Raw genomic sequence first — 25194 nt, 5'->3', positions numbered from 1 at the left:
TAAGGGTCAAAATAAAGGGATCTGAATATCAAACCCAAAATCGAAGATTCAAAATTGTAGGGTCGCAAGGGTAAAAATTTGAAGGTCATGAGAGTCAAACGACAATTGTCTGAATATAAGAGTCAAATTTTAAGGTTTCAAATTTAAGGATTACATGGGCGAAATTCTAAGGGTCATGAGCATCAAAGTAGAAGGGCTTGAATATAAAGGTCAACATCCAATGTTTCGATTGTAAAGGTTACAAGGGTCAAAACGTAAGCATCTGAATACAAGAGTCAAAACGTAAGGTTCAAAATTGAGGGGCACAAGGGTTAAAATCCATGGTTCAAAATTTAAGGGTCACAAAGGTAAAAAAACTAACGGTCAAAATACAAGGTCAAACTCTAAAGGTCAAAATCTACGGTTCAAAATCTAAGGGTCACAAGGGTCAAATGGACGGGCCAAAATTAATGGTTTATCTTGAAGTAATTAGTATTAATTAAGGAAAGGTAAACGAAGATCCAAATAACAAATGTATTTTAATCAGTGTACATGCCAGTACTTCAACGTCCGATGAACGAATATCAATCAATAAGCCCAATCAACAACCCCTTGATAACCAAACATCCACCTATCGCTCAATTCGCTCTCTTCAACACTTCCCCTCGATATGTGGATTATTTCAATTTTTAATTTAATGAAATTCCCAGAATTTCGAGACATTGCTGATGCTTAGGTCTCGCCAGTACCTTGGTCAGAATATCAGCCCCCATCTCGTTCGTAGATACATATTCCAACTTTGGACCAGTGCTGCTGACGATGTCCCTCAGAGCATGATGTTTCACGTCGATGTGTTTTGTTCGATTGTGAAAAACAGGGTTCTTAGCTAATTTCAGAGCCCCATTGTTGTCACACATCAATTTTCCTTTGGCAAGATTCTCAAAACCCAACTCGACCAGAAAACGCTGCAGATATACAGCCTCCTTAGCAGCCTCGTTCAGTGCCATGTATTCAGCCTCCGTTGACGATAAAGCAACTGTCCTTTGCTTTTTAGACTCCCAGGAAATTGTACATCCTCCCAGAATAAATGCAAATCCAGTGTATGATTTCCGATCATGAACGCAGTTCGCCCAGTCAGCATCCACGTACCCCAGCAATGGTGCTGATGTCTTTCTGTACTTCAACCCAACGTCTCGTGTGCCATTCAAGTATCTGAGTACCCTTTTTGCAGCAATCCAATGTGTTTGATCGTAGCAGGAATTGTATTGACTGAGATAACTCACAGCGTGACTGATATCTGGCCTTGTGCATACAGAGAGCCATATTAATGATCCCACTTGTTCTCTGTACTGTAGATCCTTCCATTTTTCGAGCTCTGAACTGCCTTCACATTTCGTTGGTCTCGTTCCCAGTTCAATTGGAGTAGTCACGGATTTGGAGTCCTTCATTCCAAATTTCTCAAGAATGTCATTCAAGTAGCCCCTCTGAGTCATGGTTATTTCTCCTTGGTTTCTTGAAAATTCGATTCCCAAGCAATATTTCACGTTTCCGAGATTCTTGAATTCGAAAACTCCAGATAACTCTCTCAAAATTTTTGATCATTTTCTCATGTTTCGATACGACCAGAATGTCGTCTACATAAATGGCAACAATGAATATTTCTTCCCCTCGTCCCAAATAGAATACACAAGGGTCATTCTTCGATTGATTTAGTCCAAAACGATTCAATTCTTGACATAATGTCTCGTACCAACTCCTCCCAGCCTGACGTAATCCGTACAGGGCCTTCTTCATCTCACAAACTTGATCCCCTTTTTGGAATTTCTGAAGCATAATTCTCGTTTTTCTATGTATTTCACTCCCTTCAGGTTCTGTTCTGAGAATTTTCTTCATGATTTTTTCTGAGCACTCTGGTACTTCCATGGAAATCTTCTCATGTAAAATCCCATTCAAATATGCAGTAGTCACGTCGAATTGTTTTATTTCCAGTTCATATTGTGCTGCAATTGACGTGATCATTCGTATGGAATTTTGTCGTGCCACTGGAGCGAAGATCTCGTTGTAGTCTATGCCGGGACGTTGAGTGAAACCCCTTGCTACAATTCTCGCCTTCCTTTTCTCCAAAGTTCCATCAGCATTGTATTTGTTTCTCAGGACAATACGACTTCCTACAATTTTTGCTTTTGCTGGCCGATAGACTAAGTTCCAAGTATCATTCCTGATGATGGATTTCATTTCTGATGCCATTGCCTCCAGCCATTCCTCTGAGTCTTGTCCCTCCAATGCCTCTTTCAGTGGGATTTCTGCGAGTCCTACAATCTCATCTGCTTCCCCACCAACTTCTTCAGCAGCCTCCACGAGATGATAATTCAGCCTCGGTCTTCCCCTGAGTCCAGTGAGTATTTTACCAGGTCTTCCCCTTCCTCTCTTCATTTGTGGAACTGGCTCTAGAACTGGCTCATGATTTGGTTGAACGTCAACGCCGGGTCCAGGTTCAACATGACGATTCCCAGGTTCAACTCTGCCATTCGGATCTCCACCATCATGGTCTGAATCATGTTGAATCTCTTCCTCGTAGTCACTTTCTTCCTCTTCAGCGTCAAACCAGTCATCGAGCGCTTCCTCACCCCTGGTAATAGTTTCTCTTGTAACAGGATTCATCATGAATTCAAGGTCTCTTCCCTCTCGATTCTCCTTGGATCCCCCAGCAGCATCAGTAGTTTTTGGATTCATCCTCGAATTGATTCTGGACTCGTTCACGAATTTCTCGAATCCAAACTCTGTATGCCTTGGACTTCTCCGAGTATCCAACAAAGATCTCCTTTGTAGATTGAGCATCAAATTTTCCAGGGTTCTGCTCCCTCTTGCGCGTGTAGACGTTGCAACCAAATTCACGGAAGTAGGACACGTTTGGTATTTTTCCAGTCCACAGTTCATGTGCAGTTCTCCCATCCAATGCTCTCGAAGGACATCAATTTCGTGTGTAGTTGGCAGTATTGATGGCTTCACCCCAGAATGATAATGATAAACTCGACTGGATCAGCATACACCTGGCCATTTCAACTAAAGTGCGATTTCTTCTCTCAGCCAGCCCATTCTGCTCTGGTGTATGCGTCACAGTTAGTCTTCTTCCAATCCCATTCTCCTTCAGGAAGTCATCAAAAGCATAATTGACATACTCCTTGCCATTATCAGATTGTAGATATTTTATTCTCTTTCCAGTCTGATTCTCAGCGAGAGTTTTGTATTCTCTGAAAGCGGTAAAAACTTCACTCATCGATTTTATCAGACGTACCTCACACCATCCAGAGTACTCATCGATAAAAGTTACGAAGTATTTAGCCTTCCCATTTGATTCAATTCTCGCAGGTCCCCAGACGTCTGTATGAATAATCTCAAATAATTTAGATGATTTTCCTCCTCTCGTTGGAAATGGAGATTTTGTCATCTTCCCCTGAATGCAAACTTCACAGTCCAGATTTTCTTTTGATCCTCCAAGTTCAAGTCCCTTTATTTTTCCTTTCCTGTGACCCTCTTGAAGATCCCTGTACTTAAGGTGGCCCATTCTCCTGTGCCATATCTCTTTCGTATTCAATCTGGATGCATTTGCTTCAGCACTCTCGACAGAATTGTATTCATCAGTCTCTCCTTGATCAAATATAGGGCATTTGATCTTTCATCTTTGAGAATTACCTTTTCATCCTTATTGATAATTGTGGCGGAATGATCATCAAAAATTACTTTAAATCCCTGATCTATGATTTTCCCAACTGATAATAAGTTCATTCTCAAAGCAGGAACATATCCCACGTTTCTCAGATTCACATTTTTGATATTCCCATCCAACTCAGATGTCAGCCTTACAGTGCCCTTTCCAACAATTTCCGCCGATACATCGCTGGCTAGATTCAATTTTCCACAATTCTTCTTATTTAATTCAATGAAATTCTCTTCATTCTTCCATAAGTGTGAGGTGCAGCCACTGTCCAAGCACCACTCACTGCTGTTATCCAACGAGACTCCTCCCCACGCTGTTTCCTCCACCGATTCTTCACTCCTGGCATAAAAACTCTCTGTTTCTGCATTATTGACTTTATCCGAGTCTTTCTCCTTTTCGGGACAATTGACAGCCATGTGTCCCTTCTTGTGACAACGGTGACATCGATATGGAAACTTCTTTTCTCCTGAATTTTTATTCTTCTCGTTGGATTTCTTCTTAGCTAACATAGCATCCTGAGTTGCACTCTGTGACTCACATTTCTTCCCATCATTGATTGCCATGATCTTCACACGTAAATCCTCTGGTTCAGGTAGTGTATCTCGAGATTCCATTGTACAACGAAAGACTTCATAACTCTGTGGAAGACTTTGTAATAACATTATCACCAATAATTCTTTATTCACCTCGATTTCCATCTCTTGTAATTTATCGATAGCATCAAAGAAATTATTCAGGTGATCTCGGACATCTCCCCCTCCTTCCAGTTTCATTACTGCGAGCTTTTTCAATAATGTTGACTTCCTCTGCGGTCCCTTCGACTGGTAGATTGAATTCAGCTTGTCCCACATCATTTTCGATGTTGCACAGCCCTTAACTAATTTCACTTCAGACGGGCTGATATTCAGAATGATGTCGGATCTGGCTTTTCTATCATCTCTCACCCATTCTGTTGCCCTTTGCTGTGATGCTGCATCGTCAGCTGTCACTTCAGGCTCCACAATTTCTCCAGACACATACCCCCATTCATCATATTTTACGAGTAATGCTTCTACCTGGATTTTCCATGTGTCGTAATTCTCACACCCCGCCACCCCGAAAGTGAGAAAACAATAATTATCATTATTATTTGGCTGTATAATCCCTTCCGCCCTTCCCCCTCCGCCCCCCTTGCTCCAAAGAGCAGAAAAAAAATTATCAATAATTATTATCATTATTTTTTGCCTCTAACCCCTTCCACCTCCCTCCCCCACACTCCGCCGCCCCGAAAAAGAAAAAACAATTATTATCATTATTTTGTGGCTCTATAACCCCTTCGTTCCCTCCCCCTCCGCCACTGTGCTCCAAAAAGGTTAAAAACAATTATCAATAATTTTTATGATTATTATTTGACTCTAACCCCTTTCACCCCCTCCCCCACACCCCACCGCCCTGAAAATGAGAAAACAATTATTATCTTCATTTTTTGGCTATATAACCACTTCATCCCCTCCCCCTCCACCTCTCTGCTCCACAAAAGGGAAACAAAATTATTAACAATTTTTATGATTATTAATTGACTCTAACCCCTTCCACCCCCTCCCCCACACCACGCCACCCCGAAAAAGAAAAAACAATTATTATCATTATTTTGTGGCTCTATAACCCCTTCGTCCCCTCCCCCTCCCCCACTGTGCTCCAAAAAGGTGAAAAAAATTATCACCAATTTTTATGATAATTGTTTGACTCTAACCCCTTTCACCCCCTCCCCCACACCCCGCCGCCCTGAAAATGAGAAAACAATTATTATCATTATTTTTTGGCTCCATAACCACTTCATCCCCTCCCCCTCCACCTCTCTGCTCCACAAAAGGGAAAAAAAATTATTAACAATTTTTATGATTATTAATTGACTCTAACCCCTTCCACCCCCTCCCCCACACCACGCCACCCCGAAAAAGAAAAAACAATTATTATCATTATTTTGTGGCTCTATAACCCCTTCGTCCCCTCCCCCTCCGCCACTGTGCTCCAAAAAGGTGAAAAAAATTATCAACAATTTTTATGATTATTATTTGACTCTAACCCCTTTCACCCCCTCCCCCACACCCCGCCGCCCTGAAAATGAGAAAACAATTATTATCATTATTTTTTGGCTCCATAACCACTTCATCCCCTCCCCCTCCACCTCTCTGCTCCACAAAAGGGAAAAAAAATTATTAACAATTTTTATGATTATTATTTGACTCTAACCCCTTCCACCCCCTCCCCCACACCCCGCCGCCCCAAAAGTGATAAAACAATAATTATCATCATTATTTGGCTCTATAATCCCTTCCGCCCTCTCCCCCTCCGCCACTCTGTTCCAAAAAGGGGAAAAAAATCAATAATAATAATCATTATTATTTGGCTCTAACTCAAAAAACAATAAAAAAACAATAATTAATGTAATTATTTAGTTCTGTAACACCTTCACACCCTCTCCCCCTCGCCTCTGCTCTAAAAAGGAAAAAATCTATCAACAGTAATTTTCATTATTATTTGGTTCTAACCCCTTCTGCCCCCCTTCCCTTACACCGCGCCGCGCCGAAAATGAAAAAACAAAAATTAACAATAATGAGTATTAAGATTTGGTTCTAACCCCTTCGCCCCCCTCCCCTTCTCCCGCAGCATTTAAAAAATGGAAGAACAAAAATCAACAATGATTTTAACCATTATTTTTGAACCTCATCTCTGACTGTCATTGCTAACCCTCATTGCACCCTTATTACTGACCCTTATTTTTGACCTCAGACTGATCCTTATATCTGACTTTTATTTTGACCCTTATTTGTGACCTTCAATGGGAAGTCAAAATATTCCGGTCAAAATATGAAGGTCAAAGTATAAGGGTCAGAATATAAAATTTGACTATAATGGCCTGGATTGAAGGGTCAGAATGTAAGGGTCGAAAAATGAGGGTTAGAAAGACTTGGGTATGAACCCTCCCCTTCCCTGGGCAATCTGACAATCAGCACTGCATAATTTAAAATAAAATAGCAATGAGATCGGTGATCGATCTTACATTTTAAGATCAATTTGAGTACTTAAAAATTCGGACAATCCGGTCTTACGATTCGGACATTTCGGTCTTAGAATAAGACCGGAGTTTTTGCAGTGATAATCATCAAACATTTCCAGGTAAATGCACCGAAAGCCGATGATTTGCCTTTGACCAGAATTGGTTATGAAGATTATCGAACGCTTCTTAAACCCATTCTTGAGGTATTCATTAGTCATAATCAGGCTAACGTCTCTGCTGAACAATTAGAGAAGGACATTCATGATGTCTACAATTTCGAGAAGCAGCTGAAATTGGTAATCGCAATTTGTTATCTGTACAATACACTGAGAGAAAAACAAACACGCTGTCAAACAAGTCTTGTTTGGGCCAACAAAATCGTTGGTTGAAAATTGGCAAAAAAGAATTTGTTTGGTTCGAATTCGAAAGTCTTTTTTCGACAGCAACGAAATATTTGGTTCAAGCGGCGGATAATTCACACCAGACGGTGCTTTCAGGATGAAAATATCTCATATAGAGGAAAATTTATCAACTAATATTTTATCCCTAAGTTACAAGATTGCTATCATATCACTATTATTGTTTCATTCAAGGGTTCATTTCTTATCTGTGATTATTAGACAGCCGAAACGCAAAACTACTATCCCTTGTTCCGCATAAAACAAAGATTTTTCGGGAGCAAAATACGTATTGGAGTATCGAATAACAAAGGAGTAGTGCTAGAAATGACATTTCTTGCGTCTACAGAGAATGCAGTTTTTTTTTAACTATTAAGGCCCGGGTGTATTATCTTTTAAATGTTATCTGGATTTGTTTTTATCTTTCGTAATCCAAAATTGTCAATTGAGTAGTACATCATTGTGACGTATTGGAATCGATCAATACGTCGATTTAGTTAATAATTATATTAAATAATAATATAACGCTGAATGGTGGGAACGAGAAATGTGATTTCTCTTTCCTGTCACCCAGACATTGGTCAGCAATCCCATGGTGTCATGTAGACATCATGGTAAGCAGTCCCACGGTTTGTGCAAGTCCAGTTCAGGTGTCCTGAACTATTTGACTGTGTTAGTCTGTGTCAATGATGGCACAAGACAATATTAGTACAAAAAACCGTGAGACTGCTTAGCTAAGTAACTTGGGCCCTTGACGAGCTTTGATGAGTTTTCTGGACTCACCAGAGAGCAGAGTACGATCGGGAGTGAAGCTGGACGGACATCCCATATAGAAAAAATTTTGAACTTTTTCAAAGAGCGTTTTTAATTGGGATTCAGAATTAGTTGCAAAAAGTGGAAATTACACATATTTGATTCGCTGTGGCAAATTATGGATTAGCTGTCATTTTCCATGGTGAATAACAAAACACTAACTCCTCATGGGAAGTGACAGCTAGGTATCTCAATTTTCAAAATAGTGGTATGTAGTCATCTGCCATTTTTATGTGATAAAAGTATGATTAAAAAATTCTCCAAAATATTACAACTTTTTTCAAAGAGCCTTTTCCGTAATAAATGTCTTTGTGCAGTGTGGGAAAAGATTTACGAAATCAGTCTTCCCCCTGCATGATATTGGGTGACAGGCCGCCATTTGTCACCCTAAATCAGATACATTTTTCAATTTCTTGTTATTCAACTTATTCTGAATATAAATTAAAAATACTTTTTGAAAAAATAGGGAATTTTGTCCACTTTTTTTTTATTATTCATTCATAATTTTTCAAAACTTCTGCATGATGCAGAACTTAATTGACAATTTCAGATGACGAAAGACGAAAAAAAACATCAAGATAATGTTCGAAAGATAGTACACCCGAGCCTTAAATCTATTTTTGCGACAAAAATTTTTCATTCCGGCACACTCTGCATGTTTGGCACAAAAAAATCTTTTGATAATTTTCAAAAAACTATTTTCTTGGCACAAGTAAGACTTGTTTGAGAACTTTGTCGCGTTTTTCTCTCAGTGTAGAGTTCCCTTTATTTTCCGCTTCCATTATTTGTCTTCTCTTCTCCTCTGGGCTTGTTCTCCCTCAAAAAAGTTTTGCCAGAACTCATGCATTCTGCATTCACATTGCCGGATTAAACCTGGATTAAACCCGAACTGAAGACCAATTCGAGTCTCGAGAGGTTCTGAATGTAGAATTATTTGACAGAACGAAATAATACGCAAAATTTTAATGACATTTCAACTGATGATAGTACTATGACATGAAAAACTAGGAGAAGAGAATAGTGAAATAAGAATTAAAAAACGAGAGCCCATTCGTAAGCAAATTGCTAATCTATTAGCAACAATAACTATACTCATTTATAAAAACAATACCATTGTCCAATTATTTCTAGATGAGGAATCAGTCCAAAGTCGTGATAATAGATTTTCATCCAGAGTTGACATATTTAACGGAAGAGGTAAAATATTAATTCAAATTAACTTTACTAGACCCCCAACTCACTCTCTTATCTTCATAATTATTCATATAATTCAGATTTACTGGAAGAAAATTATTGAACGTCATTACATTCTCAACGGAATTGAACTATACGGGAAGTATCGTGTCAAGTTGGTGGACCCGTATTATCGCCTTCTACCCCAATTGTTGTATTCTACACAAAAGCGTACAATAGGTAATGGAATATTTAATCCATTTTCATTTTCACCCAGAATATAAAGCTAATATCTTTTGCAGTTAATTACATTCATTGGCATTTCGTGAGTCGAGTTTTGAGATATACTACCGAAGAAATGCAGAACATATCCTCTGGGTTTAAAGTGACCCGAAATCGGTTAGTATGATCAGTTTTCTATGTCGAGAGTTGGACAGGAGATAAGTTGGGATATATGATTATCCTCGATTGTATTGCTTTTTGCAATGAGAATAATTGTAAACAATTAATGCCCGGGTGTACTATCTCTCGAATATTATCTGGTTTTTTTTCATCTTTCGTAATCCAAAATTGTCAATTGAGTGGTACATCATATAGAAATTCCCATAAATTATGATAGAATGATACAAAAAAACAAAGAAAAGATTCTAAACTTTTTCAAAGAGCGTTTGTAATTGAGACTCAGAATGAGTTGAAAAAAGTGGCAATTACAAATATCTGATTCGCTGTGGCAAATTATCTATTAGCTGTCATTTTCCATAGTGGATAGCAAAACACTAACTCATCATGGAAAGTGACAGCAATGTATCTCAATTTTCAAAACAGTGGTATGTACTCATCTTTCATTTTTATATGACAAAAGTGTGATTAAAAATTTTCTAAAATATTACAACTTTTTTCAAAGAGTCTTTTCCGTAATAAATGTCTCTGTGCAGTGTGGGAAAAGATTTACGAAATCAGTCTTACCCCTGCATGATATTGGGTGACAGGCCGCCATTTGTCACCCTAAATCAGATACATTTTTCAATTTCTTGTTATTCAACTTATTCTGTATATAAATTAAAAATGTTCTTTGAAAAAATTAAGAATTTCTTCTACTTTTTTTGATTATTCATTTATAATTTTTCAAAAATTCTGCATGATGCAGGACTGAATTGACAATTTCAAATGACGAAAGATGAAAAAAACATCGAGATAATATCGTTCGATACTCGTAGGAAAAGTGTTTTTTGACTCACCTTCGGCTCGTGCTATAAACCTCCCACGAGCCAAAAAACACTTTTCCGCACTCGTAATGAAATATACTAATTCGTTGACTCGTAAACGAAAAGTAAACGAAATAGTATATTTTGAGACAAGTGCAGAAGAGTATATTTCGCGACGAAAGGGACATTTTTCACGCTTCGCGTGCCTAAAATGTCCCTTTTCCACACATTGTGATGAAAAGTCTTTTTGTTTACTTGTAAACGAAAAAGGCACAATTCGCCCACTCCCTGAACGTAACATTACTGTCAAAAAATATTATTCGACACATGTGAGACGGGAATTTTCAGCTCGTGTGATTGGCTGTCCTCGGCATATCTCCCTTTTATCAGCCCTCGTATCGAAACATACTATTCTGGCGAGTGTGAGTTTGCAGCCCACCGATGGTTGCCATAATATGAGCTAGAAAAGTTTTTTTATGCCGTGTGAAGAACAATATTTTTTGTCATTTGGCCCGAAAACCGCGATTTAACCGAGTGAAGCGAGATTAAAATTGCGGTTTATTGGACCCAGTGACGAAAAAAAATACTCATCACTGAATATTTCGTAGTGAGCGGGAATGTCTTAAGGAAACAAAGATGGTCTGTGCTGAGGGATATTGGTTCGCTGAAAACTACTTTGGAAATGACAGTCGTGAAGCTGTGAATATAATGACAATAATATTCTCAATTTATCTATCATACAGTGATCCATGTATATTCTCCATTTTTTAGGTTAAAAGAATAGCAGAAAATGTGCAAAACGAATTGCGTCATCAAATAAATAATTCCAATTGGCTGCCTGAAGATATTAAACAGGCATTCGTAGAAAACGTTGATAGAACTGAAATTTTAGTTGGAATGCCAGATTGGTACAGGAATCGGACGGCCATTGAACATCATTATAAAGAGGTATGCAAATTGGGTCCAAGTTTTAAAAACTCCCGTTAAAAAAACCTTCGTCAGAACAACTTGATAACTAAAAAAAAATTGAAAACAAGTTTTTCACGTTTTTGACCAGGTTTTTTTGACCAAGTTTTTTACACGTGCTCCCGGCACGTTAAACTTTTTAAACTGTTTATCACGATGCATTGGAAAAAACGTAGAGTATAATTTGAAGTAATTGATGTCTGCAGTTGACGATTGGTTTAGACTATTTGAATAATTGTTTGAGCTTCTGGAGGTACCAGAAGAGGTACACTTTCAACTTGTTAACCAGAGCCGAAAGTCTGAACAGGTAATGGATGAAAGACTCAATGCTGATAAGAAAATCACTTCAGATTTTTGTTACAATGGTATATTTTTGCAGATGGGCTATATCTCCCGTGAAGGCGAACGCCGCGTATCGGTTCCCTCATAACCAAATCGGTGAGTAAACCTAATTTGGTTCTATATTTTCAAGTCGTTGACGTGAAAATCTCTATGGAAGAGTGAATATCGTATGCTATTTTTTGAAATTTTCACTCATAGTTTCGATATTTCATTTTAGTCATAAGTGCAGGTTATCTCCAACTGCCTTTCTTCGGTTCCACAGTGTCTGAGTAAGTTTTGAATGAATATCATGGGCTAGAATTTAATATTTTTGCTTCCGAATGAAGGCATTGTATTCGTCAAATACGAAATTTCAATTTTTTGAATCAAGATAACTAATTTTTAAACCAATAAAAATTTTAACGTTGGGGCAATGTTGTCTGCCAAGGTCGGGACAATGTTGGGCCAATGTTGGTTCAATGTTGGCTGCCAAGGTTGGGGCAATATTTACTTGAATGAATCATTGAAATTCAGTTGGAAATATATCGTCGTAGAAAATTTCATTCGGAAACAAATTTTTAATTTATCAGAAAAAATATGTTGATTGTGCTGTGACAAAAGCAATTTCCCACTTGTGTTCATTTTTTCTTCTGCTTCTAGTTACCTGAATTACGGAGTAATAGGTACCGTAATTGGTCACGAATTCGGTCATATATTCGATAGTAAAAGTAGGTTCGACTAAATTTTACTGAATTAATCAAATATGTATTTGATGTATAAAGGCTAGAGTGTCCGGGGGGGAGCCGGAATTGATCGGCGACCCCCCTCAATGTTGATATTGTGAACGAGTGAAATTACCGCGAAGTATGGGCACTGTCGGCCCATTCTAAGGGGTCCCGCAGTGACAATTTCCATTTCCCATAAGAAATACACAGGGAAAAACTCAACTGAATGGTTGAACTTGACTGTCAGTACGAATTTGCGAGTTTTATCCCTGAAAATGACGGAAATTGTAAGTGTTAGAGTCAATTGAGATAAGAAAAATTTCATGTCATGATTTCAATGTTACTATAAAAAGTTATTAACAATGAAAATATTAACTTCGATGGATTTGCGAGATGGAGTACTTGTAAAAATCTCAAAAAATTCAATTGACGTTTAAATGGATAGACAATGACGTGGACTCATGTTTCTACCTTTTACAGTCATTTTCTGATGTTTATAACAATTGTTCTTGATGAAAAAATGCATGAAATCTCATTTTCTGAGTTGCAATAGTTTTCACAATAATTTCATAGATTCAAATTTTTGTTTTCCAAACTTTTTGAGCATCCGAGCTCAAAAATTACGGATAAAATAATTTTTAAACATGTAAAACAAGCAGAGGAAAGCCTGATTCACTCACCAGAATCAGTCGGTCCTTGGGAAAAGAAAAAGGCATTAAGTTTAAGTGACAGTAACCATAAAGATAGCGTGAAATATTGTAGTCCACCTAGGAGACAGGTGTTGAAAGAGAAGAAGACCAAGAAATAAGTTTTAAATCATGTTTTTATTTACAACAAATTCGACGGGAAAAAATTCTTGATAGAAATATGCTTCAAATCATTTCAGAAACTTAAATTCAATGAGATTTGATGAGCGAATGGACTCTAATTCGGGTAGAACTGCCCATTTATGGAACATTTAGTCCTAAAAACGGAACACCTTAAAGTGTTTATTATGAAAATCTTCTGACCTCAAAATGTTCAGTATGACGTCATGGCCGGACCAATAACTTTTTGATTGAAATATTGTATGCGTGTTGAATTGTCGTACATGAACAAGTTTAACCAAAATATCAAATTTGTTCCGTTCTTTGGCCGTGTTCCGCAAATGGGCAATTCACCCTGACTGGAATAAAAAGAAAAAATTATGAGAAGCAGCAAATTTTGATTCACAAATGATTATTTTTTTATTCTCTTCTTTGCAATCTTGTAAACTTCATTTTTGTTTGGATTAGGATGATCCTTTCGATGATTTTGAATAATCTGAAGTGAACATTGTTTTTGTCCCTCATTCTTAGTGAAAGATTTATTGAATTTTTGTATGAGAGCAACACCTCTCTCAGCAACATCATTAGTCACTTTCAAATTCCTTAATTTGCTCAGACCGAGTTGATAATCGCTATCAGATGACCATTCATCGGGATCTTTAGCCAAAAAACCGGTGGGTATCGCAAATATCTCAAATAAACTACATGATTCGCTCGTGACAAAGTCGCTTAAATCTTTTGCTAAGAATGATTTACAATCTTTTGTTTTCACAGTGATTCTCTTCAAATTCTGTCGTTTACTCTTTCTCATATTCATTGCTTCTCTCATTCTAATCTTAACATCTCTTGAGACTGATCCATCGAAAAACCCCAGAGCGATCAATTCCTCTGACAAATACTACAATTGTTCCGTAGCCTTCGAAAGTGCCGCGTTAGCAATTTTTGGATTGATCTTTGAATATTCTACTAATCGTTGAATCAGTGTTAAATCGGAAAGAGGAGCTTGAATGGCACTGGGGGCAGTAAACCAATATTCTATGTAATGAAGAATAATGAAAATACATATTTCGCGCAATCCCTCAACTTCTGAAGCTTCCAATTCAAATTGAGTAGCGAAGCGGTAAACCGGGTTAAGTCGATTTTTACTATTGGCTAGTTTTTGACGAATATCTCGGAATCTAAAAGAGATAGAAAGATTTTTGTCATGACCTTTTTTTGTAGAGCCAATAGAGCGTTATAAAAAAAATCATGAGAAAAATTTTACTATCTCTCTTAGATTCCGAGATATTCAGCAAAAACTGGCTAATAGTCAAAATCGACTTAACTTGGTTTACCGCTTCACTACTGAATTNACTTCCAATTCAAATTCAGTAGCGAAGCGGTAAACCGGGTTAAGTCGATTTTTACTATTGGCTAGTTTTTGACGAATATCTCGGAATCTAAAAGAGATAGAAAGATTTTTGTCATGACCTTTTTTTGTAGAGCCAATAGAGCGTTATAAAAAAAATCATGAGAAAAATTTTACTATCTCTCTTAGATTCCGAGATATTCAGCAAAAACTGGCTAATAGTCAAAATCGACTTAACTTGGTTTACCGCTTCACTACTGAATTGATCTTTGAACATAAAAATTTTCAGACTGTAAATTGCTTTCGCCAACCATCGTGCGTGATGAGCTGCTCCAGGGACTTTGAAATTTATTCCACGAGGTGGTACCGCACCCAGAAATATAGAACCTAATTCTAATAGTTCCCGATAGTCATCTCGTGGTTGAAAATGCTGGAAATGTTTGACAGAATTGAACGAGAAATAGAAGAGAAAATCGATCTATAAAAGGAAAAAGTAAGGTGCTTACAGAGAGCAAATCAGATATCAGAATTGCAATAGAGATCTATTGAATATTCTAACAGAAAATTTCTGTCGATTGCGCTAAGAACTGAATCATATTGAATGAAGATTACAATTCAAACGTCAGTTACAATGATAAAATCCGACAATATACCTGAAACTGTTTGTTTATGAATTCCAGGATCTCACGTCGTTTATTTCCTATTCTCCCAGCAATTTTAGGATCATCCAAACCGATTTTGAATTTTGAAGTATCAGTTTTGGGCCATTCTCGTTTGAAATTCTCGAAAATAGTCACATTTGGGCCTATGGTTACTGGCCAGCAGGTTTCGAAGACTTTCCTCAACATGATTTCAGGGATGTGATGTCGACAAGCCAAATCCAATATTCTTCGCCCTAATTTCTCCTCAATTAGTGCGCAAGCTCCATTCTTACGACCTGTCGAGTGGAATCTCAGACTAGATTAATTCCGAGTCATTTTAGTATTGAATTCATCTCATTACCTGTATTGACACTCGTTGTATCAAAACATAGCCCCTTGACTTGATCTGTTATCCCCCACTCGTCCAGAGCCTCTAATACAGCAATAGCTGTGGCAATTCCAGTGGGCGTTTCCAATTTTGGGATACCCAATAATTGTTCAGTATCAGAACCTGATGCTAAAATTGCTAGTCTTTCCACTTTTCTACTTCCTTTCTTTTCATCATCATCATAAGTCGTCAGGAAATTCCACATTTTCTTTAAACTCAGCCACCATCTCTATTCGCATTTTTATACGATTTTCATGGATTGCTGTCTTACTAATGCTGTAATTCTGAATGTCGAGGCCAAGACTTCTCAGGAGAGCTGCGAATATGTAGGAAGCATCACGACTGGACGTATTTGTTCTGTCAAGAACTGCAACAAGCTCCGGCGTCATGGTATTCATTTTTTCACTCCAAGGATTGCTCTCAAGTTCCTCTTCATAGTCCGAAATCTCCCCCTCTGAATCATCATGATCATCGCTAACTGCCATATTTGTGGATACTGAACGATACGAAACTGAAGCAAATTATAATCATTTTTAAAAAAATTTTTTCTGGAAAATCGACTGACGGAAAGATTTTTAGAAATAACAATAGATTACCAGACTCATCATCATCTTCATCCATTTCTTCAACATTGAAAATTTCATCCGCACCTGAGAAGAAGATAATCGCTAAAGAATCCTTCTTTTTTCATTCACGATTCTGATCCTTCTGAGAATTACATTTACCTGAGTAGTCTCGAGTATTTTCAGGAGTGTTCCATCCTCCAGAATCACTGACCGTCTCACCAAGATCTTAAAACGCGAAAAAACCATCGTGCAAATAAACGCTGTGTTAACGGATCAAAATTCAACTAGAATAGAACCGAATTCTATAACATTGAATATGGATGATTCCATTTTTCCACTCACCAGAATCAGCAATACCCCCATTCGATTCGTCACTGTTTTTAACGATATTTGATTGCGTTTAAGTCACACTTTCAGCATCATTGACGAGATCATGTGGGATGAAACCACCTGGCCTTGCAGAAATTGATCTTGCATAGTATTCGGCAGAGGTCCCAAGCTGTGATGAGTGATATCGAATAATTCATTCAACTTCTTCTGGAATTCTTCTTCTTTCATTTTCTGTGTAATTGAATTCTTGCGAGCTGCACATTTTTGTAAGTTCTGCCACTCTCCATGTAATTTGAGTATTTTCTCCGCAATATCTCTGTGACGACAAGTTTTAATCGTTGATTGATCCCAGAAAATTGAGATTTCATCTGCAACTTGCAGTGCTTTGTCACGTTTTGTTTTATTTGATTGTTGATGATGATAAAAAAACAGTTTCAACACTTCACAATTAGTAGGTAATCTACGACCATCAATTTTCTGTAAAACACTCCCCACTAAGTAAATTTCACTAGAATTTTTCTTTGCACGCGACCCCCCCATTGCAGAGATGAGGTGGTAATCACGATCTGTACTCTATTGATGCGAACAGTAGACTGAGGTAGGCACACAATTAAATAGCTATAGAAAACTCAGAACTGTTACATTGTTTTGATTCTGGGAAACAAGTAGTGAAATTGGGGGAGGAAAGGACAAGAGTATCTTGCAAGATGTTTCTCTCTGTCCTATGCATCCAACGAATGTTCGGTATATTCGATCCAGTGATATTGGTTTAATTGATTCAATAGTTGTTATTCATTGAATTCTGAGGGTTAGTTTGGCGGTGAGGAAGGGGGATTCGCGTACGACGAGCGCCAGTCGTATTTAATGAAGCAATAATCGATTTCAGTCACATGCCTTTCTTCACACTATTTTTCTATTCATTTTGAATGTTACCTCAATAAGGATAAACATACAATTTGTGGATTCACGGCGCATATGCGAATATTTCCAATAGTCCTGGCCAGTCCGGAGGGGCCGGGATTCGAACCCGAGTCAACAGATTCAAAGTCCATCGTCCTACCCACTGAGCCATCATAAGCCTTAGATTATTTCGTTGCTTTCACCTATCATTCCTCGTTCGAAAAGATGCTGACAGGTTTGGAATCATCATGAAAAGCCCTTGTTCTTTATCAAACGACAGTTTCTCACATCATTCCATTCATTTCTTCCATTCCAATCAATTTTAACAAAATAAAACCAAATCAGGCTTTCCTCTGCTTGTTTTTGAGCTCGGATGCTCAAAAAAGTTGGAAAACAAAAATTTGAATCTATGAAATTATTGTGAAAACTATTGCAACTCAGAAAATCAGATTTCATGCATTTTTTCATCAAGAACAATTGTTATAAACATCAGAAAATGGCTGTAAAAGGTAGAAACATGAGTCCACGTCATTGTCTATCCATTTAAACGTCAATTGAATTTTTTGAGATTTTTACAAGTACTCCATTTCGCAAATCCATCGAAGTTAATATTTTCATTGTTAATAACTTTTTATAATAACATTGAAATCATGACATGAAATTTTTCTTACCTCAATTGACTCTAACACTTACAATTTCCATCATTTTCACGGATAAAACTCGCAAATTCGTACTGACAGTCAAGTTCAACCATTCAGTTGAATTTTTCCCTGTGTATTTCTTATGGGAAATGGAAATTGTCACTGCGGGACCCCTTAGAATGGGCCGACAGTGCCCATACTTCGCGGTAATTTCACTCGTTCACAATATCAACATTGAGGGGGGTCGCCGATCAATTCCGGCTCCCCCCCGGACACTCTAATAAAGGCATTTGCTGCATATTCTCTTCTATAACTATACTTCTCAGCCGTTCACTATGTACCATCTGGTGAGAGCATCATTCAAAATCGCGATGATATGATTGGCTATGTGAATCAAACTATGTGCTTCATGGACCAGTTCATTAGCTTTTACAAAAATCACAAGTTAGCCATGCAAACAATTGACGAAGACATGTCGGATTTAATGGGAATTTCCGCATCCTTGGGCGCTTACAAAAGTCTGCGGCAGGACAATAACTCAAATCGAGAAATAAAGCTTCCAGGATTTGAAACATTCACTGATGAACAGATGTTTTTCATATCTTACGCCCAGGCATGTACCACTCATACAAGTGAAATGATTTCCGTTAACTAATTCTGCGTTATTTGAAATGCATTATATTCGAGCCTCGTCTTCGAGATTTTAATAACTTGTAGTAGTACGCCTGCGGCTAGATGGATCCACACGCCTTCAGAGATCATAGAAAACGTTGGCTGTGGCACCTCGGCATTGAGGGCAAAGAGGATTGACTAAAGTAGAGGCTCAGATCTCGGGGTTGATGATGATGATGATGATATGATTTTTTGTGGCACTGACTAAGTTGTCTTGCGGCCGTTATCCCTCTATTGGGCATTTCAGGAACTTTGGAGTCGGTAACGAGGTTTGGTGTGGGAGATTTGAATTGTGAGGAGTGCAGGGATTTTAAACTAGTTTATTTATGGATTTAAGGTAGTTGGTTATAAGGTAGGATTCTTTGGAGGTGGGAGCGGATAGTAGTTTTACATGATTGAAGGAATTTATGTGGAGTTTTTTCAGAGCTTTGACGAGTACTGTGCGTTCCCCAGCATATAAGGGACAGTACCAGAGCACATGAGCGAAGGATTCGATTTGATTACATGAGCAGAGGGGGGAGTTGACAATATTTTTTCTATGTAGACTTTGGTTTAAGTTGTAGTGATTTGATCTTAGTCTGGAGATGGTAGATATTTGGGGTCTTTCAATGTCAAGATTTTGAAACTAGGGTGGGTGCCAACCGGTGTAATATTTTTGGAAATATTCTTTTCCTTTATTTAAGTTAGAGGCTTGTAATCGAAGGAGATTGGAGGCTCGGGTTTTCATTCGGCTCGTGATAGATGCTTTAAAGTCAGAGTGAGGGATGGGGGTGTTGTTGTTTTCACCATTCTTTATTGCGTCCTTGGCGAGCGAGTCAACTGATTCGTTTCCAGAGATGCCTATGTGGGAGGGGATCCAGACAAATGAGACTTCTATATCACTGAGGGATAGGAGCGACCAGAGTTCGAGGATCTGATAGATGATATGGGAGGTGGATTCGAGAGAGAAGTTAGTGAGTGTTGCGAGGACGCTCAGGGAGTCTGTTAATATTAGGGCTTTTTGTAAGTTGCGCTGGCGGACTTCTTCTAGGGCAGGGAGAATTGCGAGGGCTTCGGCGGTGAAAATTGAGGCGCATGATGAGATTTGTTGCTTTATTTCGACGTTCAGCGTTAGGATGTATACTGCGAAACCAACGAATAAGCCGTCATGGGTTTTGGATCCANAAGAATTCTTTTTCAAGATATGGGTTGGATTCAAAGCGTAAGACAGGGGGTAGGGGGGGGGTTGTAGTCTGAGGGGAGATCGGGGCAGAAATATGAACTCTCTCATTTTCGCCGCAGACTCGTTATCTTGTTTGGGTGGTTGGTTGGAGCTATGTTTGTGTCGATTTTTAAACCATTTAATTTTGTTCCAAACTATGTTAATAGGGGTGTTTCTATTTAGCGAGGAGCAATAGTTAGCCCATCCCTTTATTTTTTCTTTTCTGATTGTGAGCTTAGTAAGAGCTGATTGTTTTTTCATGGAGATGTAGTTTTCTTCTGTGACGAATTTTCTAAATGTGGTGGTGGCTTTCCTTCTGAGGGCCACTGCTTTCGAGCAGGTCTCGTTCCACCATGGAGCTGGTGGATAAACTTTTCTTGACTTTTTAAGGGTTTTGGTTTGTGGGGGGTTTGGGGAGTTTGGGTCATTTCTAGATTTGTTTTTATTTTCTGATGCAAAAAGAGACTGCTTCCATAATTTTAGTGATAAAAGCTTCGTATTTATTTTGAGGGTCATCACGAGGAATGTCTTCCAAAGTTTTAAAATTATCTGTGAGANAATTTTCGGTGTGGAGTTCGTCTAGTAGCGTGGTGTCGGCATTGTTATTCTGCTTGATTTTTTTCCCTAGGGAGGTGTTGATTGGAGGTGTGGCGTTGATGAGGCTGAAGGGGAATTGGTATGGGACTGGATGAGTGTGAGAGTGAATTTTGGGTCGGTGTTTAAGGAGTCTTTTGTATGATTGGTATACAGGGAGACTGGTTCGAATATTGTGGACATTTGCGTTCTTTTTCTCTAAGATGTTGTGGAGGGTCGAGAGTTTTTCAAGGAGAGGGTGTTGAGAGATGGNCGCTGAGAAGCTCAGACCATTCCATAGTTGTAACACGAGTCCGCGGTTTTTTGTAGAGCGAGATGACAGCCAAGTCGCCATGGGTGGTTGGAATGTTGGCACCTATTAGATAGATTGGGAGAGATTTGTTCAAGATTTTTGATACGCGAGTAGTTAATTGTGTTCCTGATGGCTAGTGCAATTCCCAGACCCTGCTGGTCTGTAGAGTCCTTTCTGATTAGGTTGAAGCCCGGAAGGGANAACTTAATATGGTTGGAGAAGGTTAGCCTATAATCAAGGGTGATTCCAAGAAATTTGGTGGATTCCTCAGCAACGACTGGAGAGTTATTGATGCTTATGGAGTGTTCAGAGGGGTTAAAGTGTTTTTTAAAGAAGATTATGAGGTTGGATTTTTCAGGGGAAATTTCAAGGCGTTTTTCATTTAGAAATTCCGAGATTTTATTGACTGCTTTCTCTACCGAGGATAAGGAGAGTTCGAGGTTGCGGTTGNAGCACCTATTAGATAGATTGGGAGAGATTTGTTCAAGATTTTTGATACGCGAGTAGTTAATTGTGTTCCTGATGGCTAGTGCAATTCCCAGACCCTGCTGGTCTGTAGAGTCCTTTCTGATTAGGTTGAAGCCCGGAAGGGAGATTGGTTGGTGTTCTGGCTTGAGCCAGGTTTCGGATAGAAGGATAAGGTCGTATTTGTGTGAAATGTTTCGGAGCTCTCCTATTTTGGGTCTAAGGCTGCGACAGTTCCATTGGAGCAGGCGAAGTGGCGAGGTGTCGGGGTGTGGATTGTTTGAGTTATCCATTTTGGGAGGTTGGTGAGGGAGTTGGGGTATTAGCTGAGATAGGAGAGTGAGGATTTAGTTGAGATGATGGGGGGTTAAGCATAGGTGATGTGATGCTTGGGTGGGTGGGTTGAATGAAGAGAGACTGTTGAATCGAGTTAAAGGAGTTGGAGATTTGGTTTAGGTGATCAGAAAGTCCAAAACACTCTACCAACAAGCTAAGTTTTGATAGGCAGATGTCTAGGAACATCTTAATCTGACTCATTATAGGGAGAATGTTTTGGGGGAGGTATGATGGGGCGGTGTTGGGGTAGGGGTGTGGGATATTGGATAAATGAGGTGATTTTCCAATGTCTTGTGGGGGGGTCAAGTTGGTATAGTTTGCGCCGTTGGGTGAAATTAATAGGTGTCCGTGGTCCGGTGGGGACCGATGTTGAGGAGGATGTGTTTTATTGAGGAGTTTGTGGGTCGTGTGGGTGTGAAAAGGGGTGTGAGTGAGGTGGGATGTGGGAATATTAGGGGGGGTAGAGGGTAGAAAGAGAGGTGAATTGTGTGGGGAAGGGACCCTGGGGAGAGTTGGTTAGGAGCTGGTTGAAGCTCGTGCATGAGCGAGCCGATTTTGGGTGTGAGACGATCCTGTTTTGCCTTGGATTGGGGGAAATAATGAGTTTGTGAGGTTGAAGTGGGGAGAGGGGTGTGAAGGGGTGGGATGCTGGTGGTGGAGAAGAGTGGTGGAGTTGTTGTTGATGCGTTTAGATGTGAGGATTTGACGTGCCTCTACGTAGGAGATGCCATTTGAAGCAGCGAATTGGTGGGTTTGGCGTTGGAATTGAAGTATGGGACAGTCGTTGCTGTTGGAAGGGTGTTGGCCTTTACAGTTGATGCACTTAGGGATTTCTGATGCTTTTGGGCAGTCAGAGTTGGGGTGATCAGTCATGGAGCAGTGGTTGCAAGTTTTGGGAATTCGGCAGTGTTTCTTTGAGTGTCCGAAACGAAGACAGTTGGAGCATCTCTTGACTTGCGATACGAAGGGAAGGACGTCGAACCTGACATTGTATAGAGAGACTTTGGGGGGGAGAATCTGGCCTTCAAATTTAATTAAAATCGTGGTAGATTGGGTCATTCTTCTGTCGTCATCTGAGGTTTTGGTAAATCGATTGCAGCGGGAGATATCAATAATGGGAACAGAGCTGAGGAGGTCAGTCTTGAGGTCCTCGATAGAAACATTAAGGGGAACCCCTTTGATCAGGCCTTGTCGTGAGAGGTTGAATTCAGGAATGTAAGCAATGATGTTTTGAGTTTTAAGGAATGCGTGGTCCATGACGGCGTTGGCTTGCCCTGCTGTATGGAAGGGGACTAAAATTGAGTGACCAATTTTCCTGGTTTCTCCGAAGGTATCACCGAGGTTGCCCTCTTTCAAGATTTTATAGATTGTTTTAGCTAGGTGAATGCCATGGAGGTGTTTGGCATCAGGTACTGAGTAATCAGACTGAAAGAGAACTTCATATGTTCTGTTGTTGGAATGGTGAGGGAATCGATTGGCTCGAAGATTATCAGGGATGGTAGGTCGAGGACGAGGGGTTGGCTCGGAGTTGTTTTTGGTTGTGTTGTGTGTTTGGGAGTCTAGAGGGGTGGAGTTTGCTGATGCGGTGTGAGAGGGATGAGGATCATGATTCTGAATTGGGGGAGCTGGGGGGGATTTATGCTGGACTTTTTTGGGCTTAGTGGTTGAGAGATCTGGGTCAGTATCATCTTCGGCGTCTCGAAGAGTTCTTTTGCCAAACACGTTTTTATTTTGGGTTTGTGGGTCAATTGTCATGAGGTACTCATCAACAAGGTTAGTTAGAGGGGAGGTAATTGAACTAACTGGAGATGGGTTATCGAAGTTTTTTAGAGTGTTGAAAGAAGGGTTGGTTAGATGGGAGTATGGTATTTGGTTGGAGAGGTTATGCTCTAGGTACTCTGAACGTCTGGCAGCATACAGAAGGGTACTGGTCTCGTCTTGGCTCGGTAAGAGATTTGAATTGAACTCCAGGGATGATAAAAAAGGGGATGGGGGGCCTTGGGGTAGGTAGGGATTGTTGTGGGATATGAGAGGTGGAGAGATTGTTTTTCCTGTTGCTTCATTTTCTTTATTGCTGTGATTGTGGTTGATATCTGCTGGTTGGAGTGAATTTTGCCCATTGGGCGAGTTGTTTAGCAGATTTTGATCGTCTTTATTCATCTTGATGTTGATGTGAGAGCGTGGAGATATGTGCAGGCCGGCACGTGGCTCGGCTGCGCCGGGGTGTTGCGATGCAAAGGTTATGGTAGGCGTGCGACTTGGTTCACACGAAATTTTTTTTAACGGAAAAGTTTTTCAGCGTCTTTCAAGCTGGAAATCACGACACACAGAGCTAATAGAAGCTAAGTTTTGTGAAAGTGACTACTTTTGCATGCTAGGGACTAACAAAATTCAGAAGAAAACGGGGCAGAAAACGCGCACTACATGTGTTCACTATGGTGGCATGAGGCCAAGTCGATCCCGGGGCTGGACTGACCCCAAGCCAAAAGTAGTTCGACCCCAACGGAGGGATGCCGCCACGGTCGAATCTGACGGCTGGGCAAACTGCCTGTGCGGGTAACTCAGCAGTAGCAGTCCCGCTTTCACAGGGATAGTTTCGGAGGGGAACTTATGTCCTCCTCGTCCTCAACATGTTCTTAATGTTTTTCAGGGGATTCATTTGCTGGCTAATTAATATTAAGGAATGAAACACAGAGGGTGTGACGGAGAATTAAATTCCCCATCAATCGATCCCCGTAGCATCCCTTAATTTCTGTAACAAAAAAATACAAACTACGACAAAGTCATGGGTCAGTGAGAAAAATAATTTTCTTCTCGGCGCACACTGACTTTTCACCATTCGCCCGGTAATTAAAAATTCACCTCTCCCTTCCTAATTGAGATTAAGGGATGAAAAAAGAGCAGTTCGATGGAGAATTAAATTTTTCATTAATTAACCCTCTTTCATCCCTTAATCTTTGTAACGAAAAATTAAAAACTGTTATGAAAGTCAGGGGCCAGTAAGAAAAATAATTTTTTCGCGGCGCACACTGACTTTTCACCATTCGCCCGGTAATTAAAAATTCACCTCTCCCTTCCTAATTGAGATTAAGGAATGGAAAAAGAGCAGTTCGACGGAGAATTAAATTTTTCATTCATTAACCCTCTTTCATCCCTTAATCTTTGTAACAAAAAATTAAAAACTGCCATGGAAGTCAGGGGCCAGTAAGAAGAAGAATTTTTTCGCGGCGCACACTGACTTTTCACCATTCGCCCGGTAATTAAAAATTCACCTCTCCCTTCCTAATTGAGATTAAGGAATGGAAAAAGAGCAGTTCGACGGAGAATTAAATTTTTCATTCATTAACCCTCTTTCATCCCTTAATCTTTGTAACAAAAAATTAAAAACTGCCATGGAAGTCAGGGGCCAGTAATAAAAATAATCTTTTCGCGGCGCACACTGACTTTTCACCATTCGCCCGGTAATTAAAAATTCACCTCTCCCTTCCTAATTGAGATTAAGGGATAAAAAAGGATAGTTCGACGGAGAATTAAATTCCCCATGAATTAACCCTCTTTCGTCCCTTAATCTCGGTAACAAAAGAATAAAAACTGCCATGAAAGTCAGGGGCTAGTAAGAAAAATAATTGTTTTGCGGCACACAGTGACTCCCGGTAATTAAAAATTCACCTCTCTT

At 39.4% G+C, this 25194-nt stretch overlaps 2 protein-coding genes across 4 annotated transcripts in view; one reads left to right on the top strand and one right to left on the bottom strand.

The window, feature by feature from the left end:
- Positions 1–11204, top strand: part of LOC107037546 — a 15720-nt gene extending 4516 nt beyond the window's left edge. Inside the window, exons 3-5 of the mRNA XM_015256160.1 lie at positions 6857–7033; positions 10935–11025; positions 11098–11204. Coding sequence (XP_015111646.1) covers positions 6857–7033; positions 10935–10937 — 180 coding nt within the window. The 3' untranslated portion in view covers positions 10938–11025; positions 11098–11204. The remainder of the gene's footprint in view (positions 1–6856; positions 7034–10934; positions 11026–11097) is intronic.
- LOC107037544 overlaps positions 1–25194 on the bottom strand; it is a 68678-nt gene that overhangs the window by 15104 nt on the left and 28380 nt on the right. The gene's annotated exons all lie outside the window — the stretch shown is intronic.

The sequence above is a fragment of the Diachasma alloeum genome, unplaced genomic scaffold, assembly GCF_001412515.2.
Source record: "Diachasma alloeum isolate Michigan unplaced genomic scaffold, Dall2.0 Dall_scaffold_00255, whole genome shotgun sequence".
Classification (NCBI taxonomy): Eukaryota; Metazoa; Arthropoda; class Insecta; order Hymenoptera; family Braconidae; genus Diachasma; species Diachasma alloeum.
Note: the sequence above shows the minus strand (reverse complement) of the source record. Positions and strands in the feature narration are given on the sequence as shown.